General features: G+C 40.4%; 1 protein-coding gene across 5 annotated transcripts; it reads left to right on the top strand.

Moving 5' to 3' along the window:
- The first annotated feature begins 8,693 nt into the window (after positions 1 to 8,693).
- LOC140525831 (tripartite motif-containing protein 10-like) lies at positions 8,694 to 23,387 on the top strand. 5 transcript variants are annotated; one of them, XM_072641531.1, is made up of 9 exons: positions 8,694 to 8,912; positions 9,264 to 9,757; positions 13,282 to 13,377; positions 13,714 to 13,944; positions 16,706 to 16,728; positions 18,218 to 18,333; positions 19,497 to 19,529; positions 20,414 to 20,458; positions 21,439 to 23,387. In XM_072641531.1, the coding sequence occupies exons 2-9, from the start codon at positions 9,320 to 9,322 to the stop codon at positions 21,954 to 21,956; spliced, it is 1,500 nt and encodes a 499-aa protein (XP_072497632.1). In that variant the 5' UTR covers positions 8,694 to 8,912; positions 9,264 to 9,319; the 3' UTR covers positions 21,957 to 23,387. The 5 variants fall into 5 exon arrangements, with proteins under 5 accessions (XP_072497632.1, XP_072497636.1, XP_072497635.1 ...); XM_072641534.1 differs by lacking the exon at positions 8,694 to 8,912 and adding an exon at positions 8,919 to 9,071; XM_072641533.1 differs by lacking the exon at positions 8,694 to 8,912 and adding an exon at positions 8,919 to 9,104.
- The last annotated feature ends 3,618 nt before the right edge of the window (positions 23,388 to 27,005 follow it).

The following is a 27,005-nucleotide window of genomic DNA, read 5'->3' as shown; positions in this document are numbered from 1 at the left end:
ATAGGGAGAGATCACCACCCCCTTCCAATGTACTCATCTGCTGCCTCAAATCCCCTTCCTTTACCCCACCCCTACAGTTTCTGCAATACTTTATAGAAGATGGCAAGTGCAGTGGGAAGAGTGGTAGTGGTCATGGCTTCCATGTATAGGGTGCTTTAACATTTAAAACCACAGGGCAGGGTGTCAGAAGAATTGGGTTCCAGTCGGGGCTCTGCTCCATTAACTGTCTGACCCTCAGTTTCTTTATTTGTAAAATAAAGATAATAATTCTTCTAGTAAGTTATTGGCAGGTGTGAAGCTCAAATGAAATAAATGACCCTAGAGATCACAAAGTCCTATGTGAACATGAATTATCATTAGCAAAGTTTCCAAAGGGGAAAGGTGACAGAAATATGGAGAGGTCCATCATTGGCAAGGTCCTGGTCCAGACACCATGGAGCTTTAATTCCTGAGAAAGCAACACTTGACTATTTCACCAACAGTGAAAAGGAAGTTGCTGAGAGACACCATGATCTAGGTCAGCAGTTTCCAAATATTTTGGTCTCCTTTACTCTGTTAAAAATTGTCAGGGAACCTAAAGGGCTTGTGTTTATGTGGGTTATTATCTATTGCTATTTACTACGTTAAAAATTAAAGTTGATAACATTTAAAAATATTTATTCATTAAAATAATCATAAATCCATTACATGTTAATATAAATAATATATTTCAATTAAAAACATTTTTCAAAGAAAAAAATAGTGAATTAGTGGCATTGCTTTATGCATTTTTGCAAATCACTTTAATGTCTGGCCTACTACGTGAGGATAGTTAGATTCTCATATCTGCTTCTTCATTCAGTCTGTTGTGATACATTGTGAGAAAAATAATTATTAATAACCAATGATTTGGGGAGATCCAGAGTTCCCCCTTTTTCTAAAGTCCTGATTTCAAAAGTTCAGTCTCTTGAAGAACATTACTGATAAGGAGATTGGACTAATTTAAACAGTCTTGGTTAGACCTACACAGGTGGGGAAGCCATTGTGCTCTATCCAAGTTTGGATAGGGATAAATTCTTTGAATAGATCGCACTGTGGGGGTAATTTAGAAGTAAATAACAGATAATCAAAGTTCATTTGAATAGGTTCAACCCCTCATTGTAAGATCCATTCTTTCATTAATTGTTAACCAATCAGAGTTGATTGCCACCTTCGAGAAGACCCCTCTTCTAATGGGTATTTAAGCTGTGAGCCCACCTCCATTACTGTCTTTGGTCCAAGAGAGAGGCACAAATGATCATCCTTTTATTAATAAAAATGCTGATATTATTAATAAAATTATTAAATTATCCAGAAATTATGTTTCTTGAATTTTTTAAAATATCACAATTATTTTGGTTGAAATATATGAAGAAAGTTCAGCCTTACACAGATATGTTGGGAAAGGACACATTGTTTTAATAGGCAAATAATATCTTAATGTTACTATGAAAATAATTTTGACCTTGAGGATTCCCCTGGGGTCTTGGGGACCACTAGCAGTTGTCAGACTTCACTTTGAGAACCACTGGAGAGTGGAGAGAGTGCTAGACATGGAGTTAACATGTTAACTTACCTCAAGCAAATCACATAAATTCTCTAGACCTTGATGTCTTTACCTGTAAAATAAGAGGTTTAGACCAGGTGGGCTCTGTGGTTGCATCCAGTTGGAAAGCACTATTTACTATGTACTTTCCAGCAGATAGAGTACTAGGCCTGGAGATCAGAAGACCTGAGTTCAAATCCTGCCTCAGATGTTTACTTAACCTTACTCAGCCCATATCTTCAACTAAGAAATGAGGATAATAATAACACATACTTCTCAGGGTTGTTGTGAGGATCAGATTAGGTATCACAGTGCCTGGCATACAGTAGGCACTTAATAGATACTTGTTTCCTTCTAGCTCTGAATCTATAATCCTATAATAAAAAGAGCTTCCATTTAAATAGCGCTCAGTAGGTGTCAGGCACTGTGCTAAGTGCTTTATGATTATTATATCATTTGATCCTCTCTACAACCATGGAAAAAAGGTGCTGTTATTAATCTTATGTTACAGATGAAGAAATTGAGGCCAACCAAGGTTATGACTTGCCCAAGGTCACACAGTCAGTAAGTGTGGGAGAACAGATTTGAACTCAAGTCTTCCTGATTTTGGACCCACTGCTCCCTACCCACTGTACCTCTGCGCTTCTATGATGCTGTGTTGGGGATCTAGAGGGATTAATTGGGGAATGTTTATGACCTAATTGAATTTCACATTATTTTCCTTGCATTCCATTTTAATTAAATATCTCCTGCTCTGATTTAATGAAGTATCTGACATATTTTGGCACAGAATGACTGCTTGGGGCTTGGGCTTATGGATTTGAATGGATGCTGACCCCATGTAGCATATGGGAACTCTGAGGGATCTCATTGTTATGTGGGGAACTGAGCAAGGCCTCTGGTCCATTTAGAGGCTTATCAAGAATCTATTTTTAGAAAATTTGAATAAGGCTGTTTTCAATCAAACTAGGGCTACTATTTACCACTGTAGACACTTATTAAAATTTTTTTCTTTGTCTTTTTTTGGTCTACATTAATAAGTGGAAAACAAAATTTTCAACATAATTCTAAAAGGCCAGATAAGTTACTATTATACTGTTGTGTGTGTCAGTCTTTAAATTTTGTTGATTATTGCTCAAATGAAATTATGAAACTGTCATTAATACATAGTACATGTTAGTATTGGACTGAATAGTCACTATGGCTATTTAGTTACTAGAGAAATGGAAGTCAGAAGAGGATGTGACCCTCATTGAGGACTGTTGGTTTTATATGTAGCATTGACTGCTTTGGCCTCCAGTGCCTGAATGCCGGGTATATTACATTTTCAACCCTTCTCCATGGCTCTCCAGTACCCTAAGGGGGCTGAAGGGTTTCTTCTCTCTACCATTTGGATCAAGCCTTTACCACTTGCATTCTCCTAATTTTCGGACTCCAGTGCTCTAGTCCCCCAGTTCCATTTAACCACTTAACAATCAGATTAGCTTTTCCAAAGGAATATTAGCTTCAAAAATAAATCAAGAATATACAAATGTTCTCCCCTGTCAACACCTCAGAGTACTGGAACTGTTTTTTACCGTTCTTTGTATCTTCAGCATTTAGCACCCTGTCTGGCGTATAATATGGTGCTTAATAAATGTTTATTGACCGACGGACTGACTCAGGGGACATAATCCCCATTACACTACTTAGGGAGTGAAGCCTCTGAGGAAGGAAGAGGGATTAGGTTCACAGTTTATCTTTGTTCACATAAAACATTAGTTCCAAGTACAAAGTCCTGGGCTTGCTTCCCTGCACCCTGGCTTCCCAGGGTTTCCCTGTTTGGTTGCAATATCTGTCCTGAAATCCTGTACTCTAAAGTCCCCATGGCTTGAAGTCCTGGGTCTGTCATTCCATTCCCTGTGCTTCAAACTAAAAAGAACAAATGCAACAAGACCTAAATCCAAAGCTCATTTATTTTTTTTTAAATTTAGTTAATTTATTTTTTTTCAGTTTTCAACAATCACTAGATAAGTCTTAAATTCTTTTCCCTTCCCTCTTCTCTCACTCCCCAAGATGACTTGAAATCTTATATGGGTTCTACACATACATTCTTATTAAACACATTTTCACATTAGTCATGTTGTTTAGAAGAATTAAAATGAATGGGAGAAACCAGGAGAAAAACTCAAACAAAACAAATGTAACACAAGAGAAAATAGCCTGCTTCCTTCTGCATTCCCATTCCATAGTTCTTTCTCTGGATGTGGAAGCCATTTTGCCTTAAGAGTCCTTTGGGAATGTTTTAGGCCCTTGCATTGCTGTGAAGGGCTAAGTCTATCAGAAATAGTCCTCATACCCTGTGGCTATTACTGTGTATAATGTTCTCCTGGTTCTGCTCATTTCACTCAGCGTCAGTTCATATAAGTCTTTCCACGTTTTTCTGAAGTTTGACTGTTTGTCATTTCTTATAGCACAATAGTATTCCATTACATTCATATACCACAACTTGTTCAGCCATTCCCCATTTGGTGGCCAAAGCCCATTTCTTAAGGGGGGAGGGGGAAGGTGGCCTTTCCTTCCATCCAGTTTACTACATTATGAGAAAAAGAGAGAGAGAGAGAGAGAGAGAGAGAGAAAGAGAGAGAGAGAGAGAGAGAGAGAAAGAGAGAGAGAGAGAGAGAGAGGGAGAGAGAGAATTGTTTTCTCTGTGGACACAGAATAGCCAGGGGAACAAGGCTATTCCCATTCAAGTGGTAGGACAATGCAGGATGTCTCCTCCCAGAAGAAAGTTCTTGGTGTCTCCATCTGAGTTCACAGGACATATGTGAAGGCCTCATTGTGGAATATTGCTGGTCTGTTCCCATCTAATTCCCTCATCAAGGATAACCTCAAAGCATATGTAAATTATTTTTATAAAGCTTTCACATAGGCAAGAAAATTGGTATATAAGTTAGCAGTTATTGGTTCTAATAGGAGAAATAACACATATAGAGAAATAGTAGCCGAGGAAAGGGGTTTTTGTCTGGGGAATCACAGGAATGATGGGTGGAGCTAAGGGACAACTCATTGTCATGTCTTTTCCAGAAACAATGGTAGTATTGATTTGTTTGTTGTTTCCAGAAGTTAAAGAGAGAAGCACAGGAGGATGGCAGGACAGATGGCAAGGTAACTGAGGATGAATGGGACGAATGGATGTGAGGCAGGTTCTGAGGCCAGTTTTAGTCTTTTCAAATTAAAAAACAAAAACAAAAACAAACCAGAAAACCTTGGTCTGAGTCCTATCTCCAACACTTAGTAACCATTGGACTTATCGCTAGTCACCTTACTTCTCTGATCGTTAGTTTCCTCATTTGTAAAGTATAAATGCTAGGTCTTAGATTAAGAGCTGAGAGAAACAATAGAGTTCCTTTAGTCCAACTGCTTCATTTTATAGATAAACTTCAGAGAAGATAAGCTGTTCCAAAGTCCAGTGATGGAGATGAAGTTTCTGCCATGTGTGAGGGGTGGGATAGAGTTCATAAGAGTCAAGAGAGATCAGTTCAAGGCCAGCCCCTCTTTGAGACTCATCAAGCTTCAAGTCCCTTTAGGCACTTCTGGTTCTGAGCTACAAGAAAGAAGATGGAAGAAACCAACCCCATTTCAGGTTGCTGAAGGAAAATACTTTAGGAAGACATGAAAGGAGCTGGCAGTCTTTATCATGTCTCTATCCCCAGTTGGTTTAATAGAATCTTCAGTGGGTTTCCCGTTGGGTGAGATCAAGGACCATCTCTCTTGTTTGAGTTGAATAAACTTGCTTTCAATGGGAGCGCTCCTTCACTCTATACTTATATTGTTTATACATTCTATATTGTAGAGATCCTCCTATGTATACCTTCTCTAGTTTCTATTTTAAATAAATAAATCAAAGACTTAGATAAATGAGTTTCTTTGTTATTTGTTACCTGTGTTCATTGTAGAACTAAGGATCAAACCTTCGATATAGAACTTGAGGTTCCCTTTCCCCCGCAAAGGACAAAGTGATCAAAAGTTAAATCAAATCAGATCATATCCCCTATATGAATAATGTGAAGGGAATTATAATTTTCATCTTAACCAATATGATATGTGTAATGAACATACTAATAATTCGGATTTTTCAGAATTGCCTCTTCTAACTTGCAAGTCAGAAGCTTACAAAACATCTTGAAATGATCAATCAAACCCTTGGCAATACTTTCACAATCACTGCATTCTTGTGTCTGTGTATCTTAAGTGAAGTGAATCAAAGACTGTAGAACCTGTTCCCATCACAAAACTCTGGTGCTGTGACCCACCAAGTAGCAACCCCCAAGGATATGAAAAAATACTGTTCTCATAGAACGCTAGAACATCTATATTGTGGGCCTGTCATGGGAAGCCAGTTAGGCCCTGAGAAATGATTGTTTCTAATCCACCTCCCCTTCTCCCCCCATCAGCTTGTGATTTGTGTATACAATCTCTGCTTTCACTACAGCAAGGTGGAATTCTGATCAGGAGAATTCTGTATTTTCAGATCTGTTCCTCATAATGAATCTAATTAATTAAATGGCCACCTGATCACTGGCACTTTGTCTCTGGCCTGCTATTTCATCATTCCAAGGTTAGCGACTGGCTCACTAAAAGTCCTGTTAACATAAATATTTAAAGGAATGGATGAATGTTCTTCTAGGCCAGCATCCCCTTTCTCTGAGGAGAACAGAGTGATGGCCTCCGGGCCCAACTTCCTGCCTCTTGTGCTGACAGGAATGAAAGATTTTCTTGGAGAGGGTGAAGGGAAAAGACATATAGCTGTGTATTCTGCCTCCCTTTGAGCCACACAAGGATGAGTCTTGTTGTAGGCAGGCTCCTCTCTATATGTGGGACTTATTCTTATTAAAGATAGTAATTGGCAAAATTAGCATTTGAACTCAAGTACTGTGACTCAAAACAGCCCTCTTATCTTATCACGCTTTATCCTCACACTTTTATTACCTCTTTTAAAGAGAATTGTGAGGAAAGCACTTTGTAAGTCTTCATATGTTGCATAAAAGTCAACCACTAGAAAGACCATGTCTGCAGAAATGATGATAATGCCATATTAGTCTGAATATAGGTTGTATTCTCCCTCAAATCTGGCAGGTAGAAGATCTAAGTGAAGCCTAAAACTGTATCTTTTTTTTTTTCAGCAAATATTTCTTTTTTTCTTTCTTCCTCTCTCTCTTATTTTTTTCCCCAAATAAATCTCATTTTACGGGCATAGCCTATATTTAGGTGTGGTAAATATTGATGACAATATCCTGATAATAACAAGAATTATTTACTTTTGTATGGCACTTTATAGCAAGGGTTCTTAACCTAGGGACCATGACTCTATGCTTTTAAAAAATGTTAATACCTATATTGAAATATTATTAGTTTCTTTTCTAATTTTTGTATTTAATTTTATCCTTGCCTTAGTTTGAAAAGGCCAAGGTCCTCTACTGTATCCTGGACCATCTCCAGTTGTCCTGATCCATATATTGCCACTGGTCCCAGATGGCTCCCTAGGAGAAAGTGAGTCTGGTGACTCTACAGTCCTCCCTCACTTAAATCCAACTCACTTGCATGTTATGGCATCACCTCCCTGATTTCATGGTCCTCTGAGAACGAAGGATAAACAGCAACCTCTGTGAGTACAGGAGTTGCCCATTAGGGACCAAACTCCAGTTGGGCAACGTTCTCTTTTCTTCCTTCCTTCCTTTCTCTCTTTCTTTCTTTCTCTCTCTCTCCCTTTCTTTTTCTTTCTTTCTTTCTTTCTTTCTTTCTTTCTTTCTTTCTTTCTTTCTTTCTTTCTTTCTTTCTTTCTTTCTTTCTTTCTTTCTTTCTTTCTTCCTTCCTTCCTTCCTTCCTTCCTTCCTTCCTTCCTTCCTTCCTTCCTTCCTTCCTTTTTTTCTCTCTCTCAGTCTCTCTCTCTGTCTCTGCCTCTCTCTCTCCTTTTCTTCTCTCTCTCCACATAGGGTATCACACTGCTACCTGCAGGTGATCTGCCCAAGGGGAATGTAAATTTTAATCTCTGAAACATTTTTTTCTTGTCTTCATTTTTTTCTCTTAAAGACCAGTTTTAACCCCAAATCCCTCTGGTCTCAGACCAAACCCTACTTGGTCACTGATTGGGAGCTGATTGGTTTAGAATGAATGTAAATAACAATTGTTTCTGTTTTCTCCAGGAATGCTGAAGGCCCTCCCCTCCCAGATCTATTTTTATTTTATTTTTTTATTTTTGAGACCATTCTTTGCCTCATTTTTGTTAAGCCTTAGTCACTGAACGGGCACTGCCTCAGTCAAACTGAAACCTGTTAAAGACCTTAGCTTGAAAAGGCCAACATCCTCCACTGCATCCTGGGCCATCTCCAATCAGCTTGGTCCATATCTTGCCACTGGACCCAGATGGCTCCAGAGGAGAAAATGAGGATGATGACTTTGCACAACCCTCCCTCACTTAAATCCAGTTCAGTTGCATGTCATGACATCACCTCCCTGATGTGATGGTCCTCTTTAAGAATGAAGGACAAACAGCAGCAGCGGCAATTTGATTTTATCCATATAAGAGCATCATTCCAAGAGAGGTCCATTGGCCTCACCAGACTGCCGAAAAGGTCCATGATACAAAAAAAGGTTAGGAACACCTGACTTCTAGGTATAAATCCATTTTCCTATTTGATCTTCACATTATTGTTGCAATGTAGGTAATTACAGTGATTTTCATTCCCATTTTACATATGAGGAAATTGAGGCTGAGCAAGGTTAAAAAATTGGCTGTGCTCACTCAGCTAATCAGTGACCAGGTCTTCCAACTCCAAGGCCAAGACCAAGGTTCCAGTAAACATCTCACTGTCTCTTCTCCCCTCAAAAACAAATCCTCAAATCATCTTACTTTCCTTTCCCCTGTTCCAAGCACTGTTTGTGCTACTTGGCCCCATTTCTCACCTTATTTCCCATCCTAATTTGCTTGACCTCAGAGCATAGAGGGAAGCCAGAGTATAATCCCTTGAAAACACCAGGGACTAGTTCCCTTATCAGAGTTCCTTCACACCCCTCCCAAACAGCTGTCAGAAGCCTGAGGTAGTTGATATAACCAATCTTCGTGGAGACATCTGGCCCTCTTGATGGGGGCTGGGGTTGGGAGAGGTCATGTTTGCCATTTACCCCTGTGTGACCCAGTCCTCTCATCTTTCCTGTTGGTTGCCCCACGTACAGAAGAGGAGATGCTATTTTTGCAGTGGATTATCTAGTTACCTTGCTGAGTTGAACTTGCGCATAGTCTCTCCAGTCATGGTTGTCCAGACTGACAGAGGGGGTAGGGAGCACCAGATTATGGAACACAAAGCAGGTAGCTATTAAGGTCATCTCTGGAGTCTCTGCAAGTCTGTCTTCTACCACTCCCCCTTCTCACTGTTGACTGGTATGGCGTGTTGGCTTGGGTTGGAGAAGGAGACAAAGAAACCTGTCATGCTGAGGCTCCAGATGAGAGGTGTTCAGCTACTTCTGTGTATGACCACATCTGTTCTCTGGGAGAAAGAAGGTCCTATGTGACTGTGTGTATAAATGTATTTGTGCACATCAATGTTCACGTATAAATGTATACTTGAGTATGTGTTTGTCTGAATGTGTTTTTGACTGTATGCATATCTGAGTATATGTGTATTTGTTTTGTCCTTTCCTCTCCTTGTTTCTATCCCAGCCAGACAAACAGAAAAAAGTGAGACAAAGGACTAGTTCTGAGGACAGCAAGAAGTTATGGAGAACACTATGGCCTCAGCTACTTCCCTGACCATCCTGGAAGATGAAGTCAATTGCCCCATCTGCCAAGGCATCCTGAGAGAACCTGTTACCATTGACTGCGGCCACAACTTCTGTAGGGGATGTCTCACTCGCTACTGTGAAATCCCTGGTCCTGATCCTGATGGGCAACCCATCTGTCCACTTTGCAAGGATCCCTTCCATCCTGAGGGGCTCCGGCCTAATTGGCAGCTGGCTAGTGTTGTGGAAAACATCGAGAGGCTAAAGTCAGCACCTCCTCCAGGCCTGGGACAGGACCTCTGTGAGGAACATAAGGAAAAGATTTACTTCTTCTGTGAGGATGATGAAAAGCAGTTGTGTGTGAAATGCCGGGAAGCCCTGGAGCACCGGAGTCACACTGTGCGTTTCCTAGAGGATGCAGCAGATCCCTACCGGGTAAGAACAGTGTGGGAAGGGTGTTACCATGTCCCAAACTCCCCAGGACCAGATCTCTGGGCTTCAAGTAAATAAGCCTGGGACTAGAGATAGACAATATCTGATACCTGTGGATGCAATCATTTCTTCATTTCTGCTTTGTGGATTATCTATAATGATCTATGGCCACTTTCCCCCCCTTCTGCCCTACCACCTCCCATCCATTTGGATATTATTCTCACAGAAGAAGAATTGGTCATGGAGTACAGAGATTACATGTCAATGTTTACATGAATGAGTGTTTGCTAGGTATATATTTTGGCACATGTGTTAATGTGTGTATATATCTGAGTGCACAGCTGAGTGCAGAAAAGTATATGAGTCTGAGGTTGAGTAAATATATTTTTGTTGAGTAATATTTATAGAACTTAAGGTTTGTATAACCCTCAATGGTTATAAAACATTTTTACATTCCTTATCATTATTATGTGGAGGTAGCATAGTTGAAGTGTCCCAAATGCCTTAGAGAAGATTTTGGGATTCCCTGTACATTGATTGGAAAGAGCATGGGCTCTGGAGTCAGAGGGCCTGGATTCATGTCCTTGGCTTTGTTACTTACTGTGTGGCCTGGGAAGTAACTTAATCTCTTGGCCTTCATTGTTCATTTGTAAAATAAGAGAGTTGGACAAGATGTTCTCTAAGGTCCCTTTTCTAGTTCTCACCCTATAATTCTGTGATCTCATTTGATTTTTCTGACTGCTGAGGATTATTATCCTTATTTTAAGGATGAAGAAATAGGGGGTTGGACAGATTGAATGAATCTCACAAGTTCACACAGCTAGAATGGCTAAGCCAGGATTCAAACCCAGTCTTTTGAATCTGATTTTAGTGCTTTTTCAATTACATCATGCCCATAGGATCATAGATTCCTTCATTTTACAGATGAGGAAATTGAAGCCTAAGTGATTTGCTAAAAGTCATACAGATTGTAAATTAAAAACTGGTGATAATTGAACTCAGGTACCCTGTCTCCAAATGCATTGCTCTTTTCACTCTACCATTCCAAATGATTTTTTTCTGGGGTGTGTGTGTGTGTGTGTGTGTGTGTGTGTGTGTGTGTGTGTGTGTGTGTGTGTGAGACTTCCTTTTTAATGGGGTGGGAGGGATAGAATTCCTGCTCAGGGAAGGATTGGGTTAAACAATCCTTGTGCTCTTTTCTAATTCTGAGATTCTATAATCCTATATCTCTGACTCTCTCTAAAGTCAAATGAATTTTTCTCCAAATTATCTATTTAAAAATATTATCAATATTTTTCCTGTTCTTGATCATGGATTTTGAGACATTTCGTGGAAAGGGATTTAGAGATTATCTAGGCCAGCCTCCTCATTGTACAGAGGAGGAAATGTATGTATGATAGAATGACTGAACAACAACATGTTCTAGGACCTGGGAATACAAACATAAAAAAAAAGTCCTTGTCCTCAAGGAACTTACAACCTAGCTGAGAGAGATAGTGCATATATACATATTTTATATATGACTACATATAGTCATGTATCACACATGTAATTTTATATATAATATGTTATATGTAAGATATAGTTGTGCATGTGTGGAGAGAGAGAGAGAGAGAGAGAGAGAGAGAGAGAGAGAGAGAGAGAGAGAGAGAGAGAGAGAGAGAATTATATACAAAACAGACACAAAATCATTTTAAAGGGAGGGCACTAGCCACTGGGGACATCAGGAAAAACCTCATGTGAAAGTGATGCCCAAGTGGAGTCTTGTAGGAAACTAAGCATTCTATGAGATTGAGGCAAAGAGAAGAGCATTCTATGCATGGCGAACAGTCAGTGCTAAGACCAGAGAGGGGCGTCTATGTAAGAAGAACAGTGAAAAGGTCAGTTTGACTGGACTGCAGTAGACACTCAAGGGGTAATATGCCTATTCTGTCAAGGGCTTTAGATGGCATACAGAAGAGTTTCTATTTGAAGCCTGATGTAAATGGAAGCCACTAGGATCTATTAACTATGGGAGTAACATGGTGAGAACTATGGTTTAGGAATGTCACTTGGGCGACTGTGCAGAGGTTGGACTGAAGTGGAGAGAAATTGAAGACAGGGTTTCCAACTAGGAATCTAGTGTAATAGCCTAGGTGAGAGGTGATAAGAACCTGAAGCAGCATAGTGACTGTGTGTATGTGTGGAGAGAAGAGGACAAACGTTATTCTCAAAGAGGACCATGATTTCAAGATGATGACATGACTTGCAGTTGACTTTGATTTGAGTGAGGGAGGGTTGTGCACGTCACCAGCCTCACTTTCTCCTCCTGAACCATCTGGGTCCTGTGGCCGGATATCAATCAGGGTGACTGGAGATGGTCCAGGATGCAATGGGAGACCCTGGCCATTTTAGGTTAAGGTCTTATCACATTCTCACTTTGAGTGACATTCACCCATTCAATGAATAGACCTCTTTAAGTAGTTACACAGTGGATGGCCCCTATTAATAAAAAAGAAAAAAAATCAAACTGGGAGGGGAAGACCCTCAAGGTTCCTGAGTAAAAGAGAAACAGTTACTATTTAGAGAAGGAGACAAACATGAGAGATGTTGTGGAGATAGAAACGATGAGATTTGGCAACTGATTTTATATGTGGGGTGAGTGTTAATGAGGAATCAGAGATGACACTGAGATTGTGCACCTGGGTGACTGGAAGGAGGGTGGTGCCTATAACAGAAATAGAGAAGTTCAGAAGACAAGTGAGTTTTGGGAAAAGATAATGAGTTCTGTTTTGGATGTGTTGACTTTGTGGCGCTTATGGGTCATCCTGTTTGGAATGTCCTGTAAGAAGTTAGTGAAGTGGGACTGGAACACAGTGGAGAGACATGCAGGGGTAGGAACCCTGCAGCCTTGGAGCCACACGTGGCCCTCTAGGTCCTCAAGTGCTGCTGTTTGACTGAATCCAAACTTCCCAGAACAGATTTGTGGCTATAGAATGGGGAGTCATCCTCACAGAAATGATAATTAAACTCATGTGAGCTCGTGACATCACCAAGGGTAAGAGTGTAGAGAAGGGAGGATCCAGAATATAGTGTTTGAGAATACCCACATTTATGAATAATGTTATATCCATCAAAGGAGCTTGAGGGAGAGTAGTTCAATGGGGCATAGAGTTAGCTAGCATTTACCTAGCACTTTAAGTTTTGCTAAGCACTTTGTATATATTGCCCCTTTTGATCTTCATAACAACCTTGGAAGGTAAGTGCTGTTATTATCTCCATTTTTCAGATGAGGAAACTGAGGCAGAGATTAAGTGACTTGTGTCCAGGGTCACATAAGTAGTAAGTATCTGAGGCAGGATTTGAACTCCAGTTCCATACTGTAGCCACTGAATCACCTAGCTACTCCTAGGGAGAGAATCAATGAAGACTAGTGTCTGGTTGGTGGGGCCTGCCTGGAGGCAAGTGGTTGAAAAAGATAACTTCCCTAACCCTCAAAAGATTCCTCTGATTTTCCATCCTAAGAATTCCTTCCCTCTTCTTCTCAGGAACAAATCCATAGGTGTCTAGAATCTCTGAAGAGTGAGAGAGAGGACATTCAAGGAATCCAGTCCAGAGAAGATCAGAGGATCCAGGTCTTATTGGTAAGTCACTCACGTGCCATCCTCTTCTTTCCTCTGGTTATCTCCTACTACAGATTGCTTCTCAATCTGGACAGGGCCTGGGAGGTCATTTTATGCCTTCTTTCTACCTCTAGACCATATGAATATGAGGGAGAATGGAGATGGTTTCTCTGGGACTTCTGAGTGTGTCTGGTACAGGGAAATATCAGTGTCATTAAGCTGAGGGAGATGGGATGGTAGAGATGGAGGAAATGGAAGTGAAAGGAGAGAAATGGGGAAAAGGAAGAGCAAGAGGAGAAGGAGGAGGTAGGGATCATTTTGTGGGCATCTCTTTGTTCCTTTTCCCTGTTCCCCCAGTCTCAGGTGGCCTCCAAGAGAGAGAAGGTCATCTCAGAATTTGAGCATATGTGCCAGTTTCTGGAGAGGCAGCAGTACTTACTTTTGACTCAGCTTGAAAAGTTGGATGGAGATATTTTGAAGCAGAAGAATGAGTTTGAGTCCCTTGTCCAGAGTGAGATCTGCCGTTTTAATGCTTTGATATCAGAACTGGAAGAAAAACTGGAGCGCCCAGCAAGAGAACTGCTGAAGGTGAGCAGTATGGAGACAGACCCACTTTTTTTCCTTCTAAGACATTTGGATACGCATTGGAGCACACTGCAACAGGCATTATATTTGGTATTTCAAGACTACAGCACTTACTATGTGACCAAGGGCAAGTCCCTTAATCTTGAGCCTCAGTTTCCTCTTCTGTAAGATGGGTACAATATTATTTGTTGAGGTAAATGGGAACAGATGACTGAGAGAGTCTATGGAATCCCCTTTTCTGGGAATCTTTAAATAATCAGTGAACAAGCATTTATTAAATACCTACCTCACAGTCAATCCATTAATAAACATTTATTAAATGCCTACTATGTGCCAGGCACTGTGGCAAGTGCTTTGTAAAGAACTCTAAAAATGTTATTACTACCTCTTCTTCCCCTGCCCTTCCAGTACTTCCAGTACTTCCCTTCTCTCTTTTGTAGGACAGAGGTAGGACCAATGAGTTCAGAAAGGCAAATTTCAGCTCAGTATCATGAAGGAACTGAGTAACAATTTGCTGTTCAGTTATGTCTGACTCTTCATGGCCCTATTTGGGATTTTCTTGGCAGAGATCCTAGAGTGATTAGCCATTTCCTTCTCTATCTCATTTTATAGTTGAGGAAACTGAAGTAAACAGGGTAAAGCTGTTGACGCTGAAACCCAGGGATGCCAAAGATTGTTGAGGTTTTGGAATATCTCAAAGAACTGTCTCAAAGAATTCAGTCAGACCACCTGCATTTATTGAGATTGATGCCTCTCATGAAGCAGGCTAAGTTCCAAGAAGAACTAGCAACTTTGGAGGAAATCAGATGGATTTTTATAGGGTAAAGATGCAATTACATAACAGAAATTTTCATAGAATATAGGAATATGATTAATATTAAAAAGGCAGGAGGAGTTTGTTAAGGGATTAGGTAATTGAGGAGAGGTCCCATCTATGGTTTGGTGGCTAAATTCTGGCCGTGCTACCCTCCAACTGGCTAGCTGTTGTGGTCCTCTCTGGTCCAGATAGATAGTAAAGTATTGTAGTTCTATTTTAGGTTAGATGGGCGATGAAATTGTGATTGACTACAGGAACACATCCGTTTCTGTAGGAATGGGTAGAGGTGGTGGCTAGGTTCTCATGCTTGCTGTTTCTTTGATAACTATGAGTTTTAGGGACACACCTGTTGTTCTAGTGATAAGTGAGGCATATATGAATAAATTAGGGCATTGGCGGGGATGGGGGATGGGGTGGGGGGAGAGGAGGAGGCTAGGTAGATACAATGGGCCAGTAATGAAGTTAGACTATTGGGGCTGGGGGCAGATCTATCAGGACTCCATCGAAGTGACTTGCCTAGGATCACACAGGTAGGTAGTGTCTGAAACCAGATTTGAACTTGGGAAGATGAGTCTTCCTAACATGAGACCCAGTACTTTTTGCAATGCACCACCTACCTGCCTGGTAACAATTAGAGAGAAATAACAAAGTGGTATACATCTTGTGAAGTGGTCATTTTATAAATATTCAGGATTTCAGAGCTCAAAAGGGCCTCACTCCTTGCTGCAGTGAAGATGTTTTGGACTTGCAAGGAGGCAGCAGGAGCATGGGCAGTATCATGGAGGTCAATTCCTGCCTCCCCAAGAGCTAGGAAGACCTAGTAAAAATAATAGGTGGAAGTTATGGAGGAAGGAAGTGAGAGGGAGACAGCTAGTTGTGCACAGGAGCCAACTGCTAAATTTTCAGGGTGAGCATTATATGCCTCAAAAATTAACAAATGCTACAAATTAGGGCTTAATTTTGGACTGCTAGGTGGTGCAGTGGATAAGGTGCTGACTGTGGAGTCTGGAGGACTCGAATTCAAATTCTGAGGATCCTGGGCAAATCGCTTAACCCTGTTTGCCTCAGTTCCTATATGTAAAATGGGCTGAAGAAGGAAATGGCAAACCACTCCAGTATCTTTGCCAAGAAAACCCCAAATGGGGTCACAAAGAGTCAGATAAAACTGACAGAACAACCAAAAAAAGGGCTTAATTTATTGTTTCGTTCATTGTGCAGATTTAATAAAGAGATGGAAAAATGCTTATAATGCACATTAAACTTAAAAGTATGTTATGTATATATTTTTGTCTTCTTCTGGAGAACTGGTTGTTAGATATTTATACCCAGAGAGAGATTAGGAATATGAATCCCCCACCCCCTTCCTATCCCAGCCCTTCCCCTGGTCCCTACCTCGAAGAGAAAATAACAAAAAAAAGAACAGAAAGAATCATAAGACAACTTAGAAAGTTATATATTTAATTTTTTATATAAAAGGAAAAGCAAACTCAACATAGCGGAGATTCACGTTTGACATATGATGCTTTCCTTCTGTTCCACATTGGATGTGGAATGTTATCTTTATTTGTTGTTTAAGTTCAAAATAAAAAGAAAAGAAAATGGGAAAAAGGTTAGTAAAGAGAAACAGATTTCTACTTAAGATGAAGAAAAACAACTTCCTAATAATTAGTTGTCCAAAGTGAAACGGATTGTAATGAGTTCCCAGTCTCTTGGGAATCAGAGGTTGGATAATTGCTGAGCACCAGCCAGGAATGTTGTAGATGAGATTTATGTTTCAGAGAAACCCTGAATTCGATGTGACTTCTGGAGTCTCTTCCAGTGATGGGATCCTATGATACTGAGTCCCAGGGCAGTTGCCCATGACTATAGTGCTTAAGAGTTTCTAGTAACCTTCAGGAAAGATGGGAAGCATGGGAACTGAATGCTTGGTATTTCTCTTTTTTTTAGGACATCAGGAGCACCCTAATCAGGCAAGTGATTCCTTCTTACTCTTCCTTTCTTTCTGTCTCTCACACAAATACATACAAATATGCACACGTTACACAATGAATTGTGTACATTGTTATACATGTGTTACACATATGTACATAAGCACAGGAAATTTTAATGTAATAATTTATCATTATCCTCCTCCTCCTCCTCCTCATCTGGTTCAGATCTGTGATTTCACTGGTGTAGGGATTTCCCAAATGAGGAAACTGTCTACCAATGCAACTATTCTGTAACTTTGAGTTTTGAGAGTTGCATGGAGGCACTGAGTGGTGAAGTGGGCTTGCCCTAACCAAAAACCAACCAACCAAACAAAACAGAGTAAATGCCTACTTTTGGGAAGTAATGGGAAGGCTCTTGCCCTCAGGCTGCTTACAGTCTAATGGATGCAATAAAGGACCTACACAGTTACTAACATATAAACTAAAATATGAGAAGAGAGGGATGAGGCAGCACAGTGGATAGAGTGTGGGACCTGGAGGCAGGAAGTCTCAGTCTTTATGAGTTCAAATCTGGCCTCAGGCACTTACTAACTTTGTGACCCTTTTTTGTCTCAGTTTCTTGGTTCATTAAATGAGCTGGAGAAGGAAATGGAGAACCACTCTAATATCTTTGCCAAGAAAACCCCAAATGGGGTCACAAAAAGTCATATACAACTGAAAACGACTGAACAACAATGAGAGGGGTATAAGGAAAGGGCTATATGATGTCTCAGAAGGCAAGTAAGCTCACACCTATATATACATAAACAGATATATACAAGTTCCCACACACCCACACACACACAGTGCTAAGTGTAGTGGAAAGAATCCTGGGGGTTTGAGTTCCAACTCTGATTCTCATTAGCTATGTCACCTTAGGTAAGTGACTTCCCCTCTCTGAGGCTCAGTGAATAATAATACTTGCATGGTGTTGTTGTGAGGAAAGTATGTTGTAATTTTTAAAGTGCTATTTAAATTTGAGTTATTAGTAATATTGCATACCTATATAAGAAGAGAATCAGCATACAGTGGATAGAAATCTGGCCTTGGAGCCAGGAAAACCTGGATTCATGTTCTGCCTCTGACATACATACTGGCTGTATCTCCCTGGGCAAGTCACTTAACCTCTCCCTGTTTAGACAACTTTCTAAGACTATAAGTTGCAAAAATGGTGTTGATCTGTCTTGATAGATGGCCTTTATTCACTGGGGAGTGAAATCATATACCTATGAAATCATAAGTCCAATCCCTGTATTTATTGTATGTATATGTATGCACACATGCATCCCCAACTTTAAAAACACCTCAAAGGGAAAATTAGTTTGGCCTCAATCATGGAAGACCTTTAGGAGAAATTCTCCCTGGGCTGTGAGACTTGGAGTCCAGAGCTAAAAGAAACTAGTGACCAGCTCAGAATTCCCAAAGAACCTTCAAGCAGGATAATCCCTAGGATCTCGTCATTTTTCTTTTTGTGCATGTGTGTTTCTAGGTGTGAAACCAGGAAGTGCCGAAAACCAGAAGCTGTTTCTCCCGACCTGGGTGAGAGGATCAGGGACTTCCCTCAACAGGCTTTTCAACTGCAGAGAGAAATGAAAATGTTTCTGGGTAAGAGGATCCACCTATGCTCAGATCCCTGGGGGTTTGAAAGGTTGTTCCAGATTCCAGATGTTGTAGTCCTAAAGTGATGCAAAGTTCTTTCTTTAAAGACAACATCTGGATTTGCTTCCTAGGTCCACTGCTGATTTGCTGTGTGAATTTTGGCAAATTGCTTTGCCAGTACGTGTCTGAGTTTCCTATCTAGAGATTTGATAAGACTAGGAGGATAATCTCTGTTCCCTTTCACAGGGATGATATGAAGGGAATATGAAATGATAGTTAACATTTCTGAGGGGGAAAATGTATTTAAAGTGCTAGCAAAAATAGATTGATATGATTATCAATAGCAAAATAACAATGAAAATTATTAACAAAAGTAATCTTCAATAATAGGAAGAATCAACAGCATTTATAGTAAATATTGGTAATTCATAATCAAGAATCAAGAGTGCTAGGTCTGGAAGAGACCTTAGACAACATCTAGTCCAACTGCCTCATTTTACAGATGGGGTGACTCGAAGTCAGAGAAGGGAAATGGTTTTCCCAAGGTTGCACAGCCCTTAAGTAACAGAGCCAAGACTTGGATGTAAGTTTCTTGACTTCTAGTCCAGGGCTGTTTTGATTATATCTCTCTGCCTCCAGTAATGTTAACCTACCTCTTCTTTATTTCTTCCTGTCTTCTCCTAGTTCCTGACATAAGCCTGGGGGTATTGGGAGCTTCAAATAAGATTATGAATGTAAAACACTCTCCACATCTTAAAGCATCATATAAATACCAGTGATAATTATTATCAGCTTATAGTGTGTACATGCTGGTAAATGTTTAACAGCATTCTGGGGGTAAGTGGGGAGGAGGGGTGCCTGAAATGTAGGCATATACACTTTTAAGTTTAGTCTGCGTTATTAACATTTTCTTCATCATTTTCTTAATCTAGACAGTCAACAAAATCAGTCCTCATTTGTAGCAGTTACTGACGTCTGAGGTGTACATGCTCACACTGAAAATTAGAAAGTTAGAGGTTACTCCAATACACCCTGCACGGACCTTTGTGAGCCTATTTCCCCTACTCTGCTTCTCAGCATCTGTCAAGAGAGGGGTTGAACTCTTTCTGAGTTCTTACTTAGATCTGACATAAATCCCATCTGCTAAATTTCCCCTCCTCTTCCCACAGAAAAACTGCTCTTTGAACTGGACTATGAGCCAGGTGAGTGTCTTGGGGCTGAGAAAAATGTGGATGTGTTTTAGGGATATCCCAGTTTCCCCAAACAAAGAGTAAGACTTGTGCAGGAGATCTGTATGGGATATACTTTAAGGATATATCAAAAGAAGAAAAGACAGTATTTGCCATTGTGAACTTTCATTGGTGGGCTACATATATGAAATAGTAGATATAGTCCTTAGCTTGAATTCAGGAAGTCTTGAGTTCAAATTTGACCTCAGAAATTTACTATGTGACCTTAGGTGAGTCACTTAAGCCCTGTTTGCCTTAGTCTCCTCAACTGTAAAATGAGCTGGAGAAAGAAATTGGAGTCATACTACTCCAATTATCTTTGCCAAGAAAACTCCAAATGGGATCATGGAGAGTCTGAAACCACTGAACAACACCATTGGTTGAACTGAATGGTGAATCCAAGTGGTATGGATGTGTCTTAGGGATGGCTTCCTAGAGGAGATCTTTAAGCCAAATTTGGAAGATGGGACTGGCTTTAATTGGGTAGGCAGATGGGTATAGGGCACTATAAATTAGAAAAGACACATACTAGGACTCAGAATATACCCTCATCAGTCTGCTAGGAATAGAGTCCATGGAAGTAGATCATGGAATTGCAGAAGATCAGACCTTAAAATGGGGATGTGTTGGTTAGTGTTTGATAACTGGCTTTGTGGAGAAAAAAAAAAGTTATGACATACTTTTATCACTTTCTTAAATCTACAGTCAACAGGATAATACATTAAGCCATGATTTGTAGTGTTTGCCAATTTCCAAGGTGTAAATTTTTGTTGTTGAGTCATTTCAGTCATGTCTGACTCTTCATAACTTTCTATACTGGAATGGATTACCATTTCCTTTTCTAACTCATTTTACAGATGAGGAAACTGAGGCAAATAAGGAGACTTGCCCAGATTCACAAGGTTAGTGGGTCTAAGGCTGGATTTGATTTTATGAATTTATGAATAGGAGTCGTTGTAACTGCAGGCCTGACACTCTATCCATGACACCACTCAAGGTGTTAATGCTCGTATTGAAAATTCTAACAATTGATTCTCCAGAGCTGAATAGGCTGACTATATCTCACCTCTGGTTTGAAAGGATGCGTTGACTATCTATCCCAGGTCTCTTGAGGCTACAGGTTCCCCACTCCTGATCCAGTCCAACACCCTTAATTTACAGAAAGAACTAAGGATCAGTTGTCAATAGTTGATAAATATATATTAAATTCCTACTCTGTACAAAGCATTGTGCAGAGTGCTGGGAACGAAAGTATGAAAAATACAGGTCTTCCTTTCAAGGAGTTTACAATCTAATGAGAGAAATCACATAAAAAAAAGCTGAAAAGGGGATGGGGAAGTACCTGGCATAGTGGAGAAGTCAAACAAATCCAAAACGAGTGCAGTGACATGGAAAATGAGGAGATGGCACTACTGTTCCCAGATGAAGAGTACTGGATTTAGAATCAAAGGACCTGGGTTTGAATTCCAACTCTGCTGCTTATTATATGTGTGTCTTGGGCAAATCATTTTGCCATGCTGGGATTCATTTTCTTTTGGAAAATAAGAGGATTGGACTAAGACCTGTGATGCCTTCTGTCCGAGCTAAAGTGGTGTGTGCAATGTCTCAGGGCAAGTTAGTGGGAAAATTAAGATTAGACTTCAGGTCTGTGATTTCCAGATCAAGTTTTCTTTCCAAGAGGGGCAGACTGCTTGAATAAAGGAAGAGGATATCTTGGTCCCACAGAGTGGGTTGGAAGTTAGTAATTTATTTAGGGTAATATAAGAGGGAAGCGACTTCAGCCTAAGCTGAAGTGAGAAATTGATGCCAAATGCAATTTTTACACCTTCCCCTGTGCAGTTATGATCGATGTTAACTATGTGCATTATTCTCTTTCTTCCAGCTCATATCTTCTTAGACCCCCAGACAGCTCACCCCAAACTCCTCCTATCGGAAGATTACCAGCGGGTCCAGTTCTCCTACAAATGGCAGACCTCACCAGACAGTCCACAACGTTTTGATCGGGCCATCTGTGTCCTAGCCCAGGATGGCTTTGTGGGAGGGAGGCACACGTGGGTGATAACTGTGGACCTGGCCCATGGGGGCAGCTGCACTGTGGGTGTGGTGAACCAGGATGTCCGACGGAAAGGAGAACTCAGGCTTAGGCCAGAGGAAGGGATATGGGCAGTGCGACTGGCCTGGGGTTTTGTTTCAGCCTTGGGCTCCTTCCCTACCAGGCTGTCTCTGGAAGAGAATCCCAGGCAAATCCGTGTCTCCCTTGATTATGAAGTAGGCTGGGTGACATTTAGCAATGCTGCCACTCAAGAGCCCATTTATACCTTCACTGCATCTTTCACTGGAAAGATCTTTCCCTTCTTTGGACTCTGGGGCAGAGGATCCAGTTTCTCCTTGAGCTCTTGAGAGAGAAGAGACCCTCTTCTGGGCGAGGTAGGGATGAGAGGGGTCAAGGGTGTGTCACATATAAGCTTGATCCTAGTCACCTGAGAAACTGGGAGAGATTGTGTCCAGGGTTACACATTAGTGAGAATCAAAAGAAGAATTCATACCCCTATTCTCTACCTTCCAAATCTACAAGTGACTCCCAGCGACTTTCCACTGTCCCTCTCCTCCCCAGAGAGGCTCAGGTCATATCCTTCCTAAACCATCCTAGAGAATTTTAAATGATTCCTCCAAGCCTACCCTTGGGCAAAGGGGAGTAAGGTGTTCAGTGGTGCCATCCTTTGTGCCAGACAGTCTACAGACCCCTCTGTCTACCAGCCTGAGAAGAAGAGAAAAGAACTTTGCCAAAGACTGATGGACTGAGAATATGAAACCAAATGCCCTTGTCTATCTTACTCTTTTGCCTCTGTACCAGGATCATGCTGTAGTGGGACATTTGTCTCTCTCTGGCTCTCTTCCCACCTCTAATCTACTTACCATCTAATGCTAATGGAGGGAAATAGTGAGAAGAAGGGAATGAACAAAAAATGATCAAATGGTAGGATAAAGATAGTGAAGCCATTTGTGGTGTCCTGAATGCAGGCAAGGGTTTTGTGTTTCATAACCTATCATCTCCAGCCCAATGAATGGCAAATTAATTCAACATTCTCTTCCAGCACTGGACAGTAAGGGTTATCCAAGGGGATGGGAGGAAGGGAGGTGGAAAAATTTAAACTAGAAGAAGATCAGCAGTGAGAATGGGGTTGAATTGAAGTGTTAAGTGAAGTCTTTAAGAGGTGGTCTTTCCTATGGCATTCTGGAAAGGGGGCTACAGCTACATGTGTGATGTGTGCTGAGTAATAGTGATTCCCAGAGATGTGCTGCACTGTTCCTGGGACTTAGTATATGACCTAACATTTTACTGCGGGTATATTGAATAGAATAGAATGGGTGAATAGGAGATAGGATGATACATTAGCTTTGTTTGATCCATTGTTAAATCTTAAATTCTGCAAACAATAGAACATCATCTTGATTGCAAGAGGGACTTGCATTCTATGGCATAAAGAACTTCCCAGTGAGAAGGGATATGGGGCACTGGAGAAGGGGACTAAAGGAGGAAAGTGATATCTCTCTTTAAGTATGTCCATTTACAGTGATTTCACTGGGCTCTTACTTAGAGATGGATTTAGATGAGATGACTCACCAATAACAGAATTCACCTTTATTGATAGCAAAGATAGATTCTAATTAATCTTGCCTCTCTGGAGTCCACAGATAGCCAGTCCCCTCAGTTCCTTCTTTCTGTTTACAGTCAGTTCACAATTATTCAGAGTTGTGGTTTACTTGTCATAAATCTTATTGACATTGTTTGTTTAACTGCCTTCCTTATTAAAGCATTCAATCATTTCACAAGCTTTTATGAATTGTCGTTGGGGCAGCTAGGTGGTGCAGTGGATAGAGCACCAGTGCAGGAGTCAGGAGGACCTGTGTTCAAATCTCACTTCAGACACTTGACACTCACTAGTTGTGTGACCTTGGGCAAGTCACTTAACCCTAATTGCTAGTCTTTGAGGGAGGTTCCAAATTTAGTTAGGGCTTGGTCCCTACCCTCATAGGGGGTAGTAAGGGCAATCATGTGTACTCAAAGAACTAGAGTACAAATTAGAATGTTAACTTAAACACACTGAAGGGATATAGATTGTTATATAAAGTTTTCACAGGATTGGGGAGGAAAGCTTGTTACTGATTATCTAAATCAAGGAAGTCTTCATGAAAGAGATAGAAATTTGAATTGGGCCTTAAAGGATCAGTAGAATGCCAACAGTTGGAGTTGGTGCAGATGCAGTTCCAATATTAATTAATGACATTAATATTAAATTATATTTAATGTCATTAATAAATCACAGAGATCATATGGATCATGTTTGGGGACTGATGCATAGTGCAATTTTGCTAGAGTATGGAATCCGTGAAGGGAATGGCAATAGATAAGCAGGTTGGAATCAGTCAGTCATTCAAATAAAAACTAGCTGCTGTGCTAAACATTGGGGATACAAAGAAGGCCAAAAACAGTCCCTGTCTTCAAGGAAGTCGCAGACTAATGGGAGGAGACAATGAAACTAAGTACACCCAAGAAATTGAGAATAGGTTGTGGAGGGCCTTGAATGTGAGGCTGAGGAGTCTGGACTGTGTTCAATAGGTAGGGGGAAAGCATTGAAGTCTTTTGAGTGGAGGAGTGATGTAATCAAAATTGTGCAGAAATAAAATTAATTTAGGAGCAGAATAATAAATAGCTAGCATTTGCATGGCCTTTTAGGTTTATAAACTACTTTACAAATATTCTCATTTTATTCTCCAATAACCCTGGAAGGTAGAAGCTATTATTAGCACCCTTTTACAGATGAAGAAACTGAGCTGACTTGCCCAGTAAATATCAGAAGTCAGATTCAGACTCAGGTCTCCCTGACTGCAGGTCTGGTGCTCAATTTATTGAACCAATCTGGATTGGGATGGGAGGGACCTGGTGAAGGCTAGAGATGGAGCAGTCAGACACTGCATATTATAGTCTAGGAAAGAGGAAACAAGACTAAACAACAAGGTTGGTGTTGGTAGAAATAGAAAAGAGGGCAAGTGTTGAAGAGACATGGGGAAGATGGAATTGACCTGACTTGAAACTAATTGAATGAGCACAGAGGTGGAGGTGGGAGGAGGGTGGAGTCGTAAATGATTTTCAGGTATAATGCTATTTCCTCCAGACCAGATCTAAACAAAAAGACCTCAATCTCTCTTCCTCTAACAGGCAGGGAACAAATGAGCTGTCAATGTGCAAGTAGTGTTCTGGCTGGGACTTTGACTCCATCTAAGGGAATGCTGTCCATTCCAAGCAAGATTAAAGAGAGGTGAAGTCAGAGGGGGGTGAGGTAGAGAAATTGGTGACTTTCCAGTTCTTTGTGAGTCAGTTCTCCCTTGGGGGCTTTCTTTGTGTAATGATAATATTTAATAATAATAATGACTGTGATGATGCAAGACTATCTAACTGTACCAGTGTTTGGAACATTAAATATAAAAGAAAAATAGAAAGCAACTTATCATTCTATATGGATTCTCACTGAAGAAGAGAATGAGATAATAGTAATTTAAAAAATAACAGATTTATGTAGCACTTTGAGGTTTGGAAAGCACTTTCTTGACAACACCCTTGTGAAGTAGATAATATATGGCTATATTACATATATATGTATATAAATATGTATACATATATATAAAACATATGCACACTTTTTTTCTTTTTTTCTGATCACATGGTGATCAGAAGAAGCAATACAAGGACACTCTCAAGGTCTCTCTCAAGAACTTTGGATTTGATTGTGGGACATGGAAAACACTGGCACAGAACTGCTCAGTATGGCATGCCCACATCAGAAAAGGTATTGTACTCTATGAGCAAAGCAGAATTGAAACAGCACAAAGGAAATGTAGGATGTGCACATTTGGAGTAATCACCCAAATATTCACACAGACTATCCATGCCCAACTTGTGGAGAATTCCGAGCTCATATTGGTCTGATCAGCCACAGTCATACACACTGAAACTTCACTTTATCATGGTGATATTATTTTGGTCCTCTTCGAGAATGATGGGCAACAACCAACCAACACACACACATATAGGTATGAAACAAATATTATAATCATTTTACAGATTAGGAAACAGAAACCTAAAGAAGGTAAAGTGACTGGCTTAGGGTCATATAGCTAGTAAGGGCTGAATCTAGGACTCAAATCTCCATCTTTCTATGAAGAATAGGGATAAAGTTGGCAGACTTTCAGACTGGTCCTTTTAAGGGACTATACCATGAAGGAATAACTGCTATTTATAGTTTCATTCTTAGCTGTGCAGTTTCTTGTTCTAATTAGTTCAATTAGGCATGATCAAGTTGTGGCAAATGAATTTACACTAATCACAAAGATGACCTCTGATAAGGACAAGAAATACTTGAAGCAAAAGCAACATTCCCATCTTGCAACTATGAAAACTGAGGCCCAGACCATTTAAAATGACTCTCCCATGGTTTTACAGCAAGTAAGTGTAGAGGCAGGATTAGAACTTAGATCTTTCTGATCCCAAATTCATTCCTCCATCCATTTTGCCATTTTGCTTTAACAGAGGGTTTTAGTGCAAGGCATCCAGAGTCAGAGTCAATAAGTATTCATTATGGGCTCATTATGTGCCAGGAACTGTGCTAAGTACTAGGGATACAAAGAAAAGTATAAGGCAATTTCTGCCTTCAAATGTTTATAATCTAATGGAAGGAAACAACAACTAAAAAGGGGGGATAAAGAGGGCAGTTGGTGTGGGGAGCATGATGAAGTGCTACATTTAGGGCTATGATCTGAGGAGGTGAGAATTAGAGTTAATTTCCTCTTGCAGGATGATGGGTTTCTTCAGTAAGTTCAGGAGAGTAGCTACCTTTTTTATCCTGAACCCTTTTAAATCTGCTTCCTCCAAATTTAAGGTACACACCAGCCTGTTCCAGGCTCTCCTTCTTATCTTCATGATAAATTCTCATATGCACTGATCACGTCCACCTTAGGCTCCCAACATTTTTATATTAGCAACATCAGCACCTCTCAATGTAATCCAAGATTCCTTTAGTTTTTTTTTTTTTTTGGCAGATATGTCACACAGTTGACTCACACTGAGCTTGCAGGTCACAACCTTTTTTAGAATAACTGCTGTCTAATCGTACTTCCTCCACCTTGTACTTGTGAAGCTGATTTTCATACTCAAGTGTAGGAATTTACATTTGTCTCTACTGAATTTCATCTTGTTAGATTCAGCTCAAATCAAGATCTTTTTGGATCTTGATCTCCTTGTCAGATGGAGAACATCAGTTCTCCTCATTACTTCTAAAGAAGGATTGAAATAGCTACTAAGTCTAGTACATTTCTATTGATTGTGGCAGTGACCGGGCTCAGTTGTGGGGAAGCCTGGACTCTGATAACAAGAGTTATGCTCCTTGTCTC

This window comes from Notamacropus eugenii, chromosome 2 (assembly GCF_028372415.1).
Source record: "Notamacropus eugenii isolate mMacEug1 chromosome 2, mMacEug1.pri_v2, whole genome shotgun sequence".
In the NCBI taxonomy this organism is placed as follows: domain Eukaryota; kingdom Metazoa; phylum Chordata; class Mammalia; order Diprotodontia; family Macropodidae; genus Notamacropus; species Notamacropus eugenii.
This window is presented reverse-complemented; position numbering and strand designations above follow the sequence as displayed.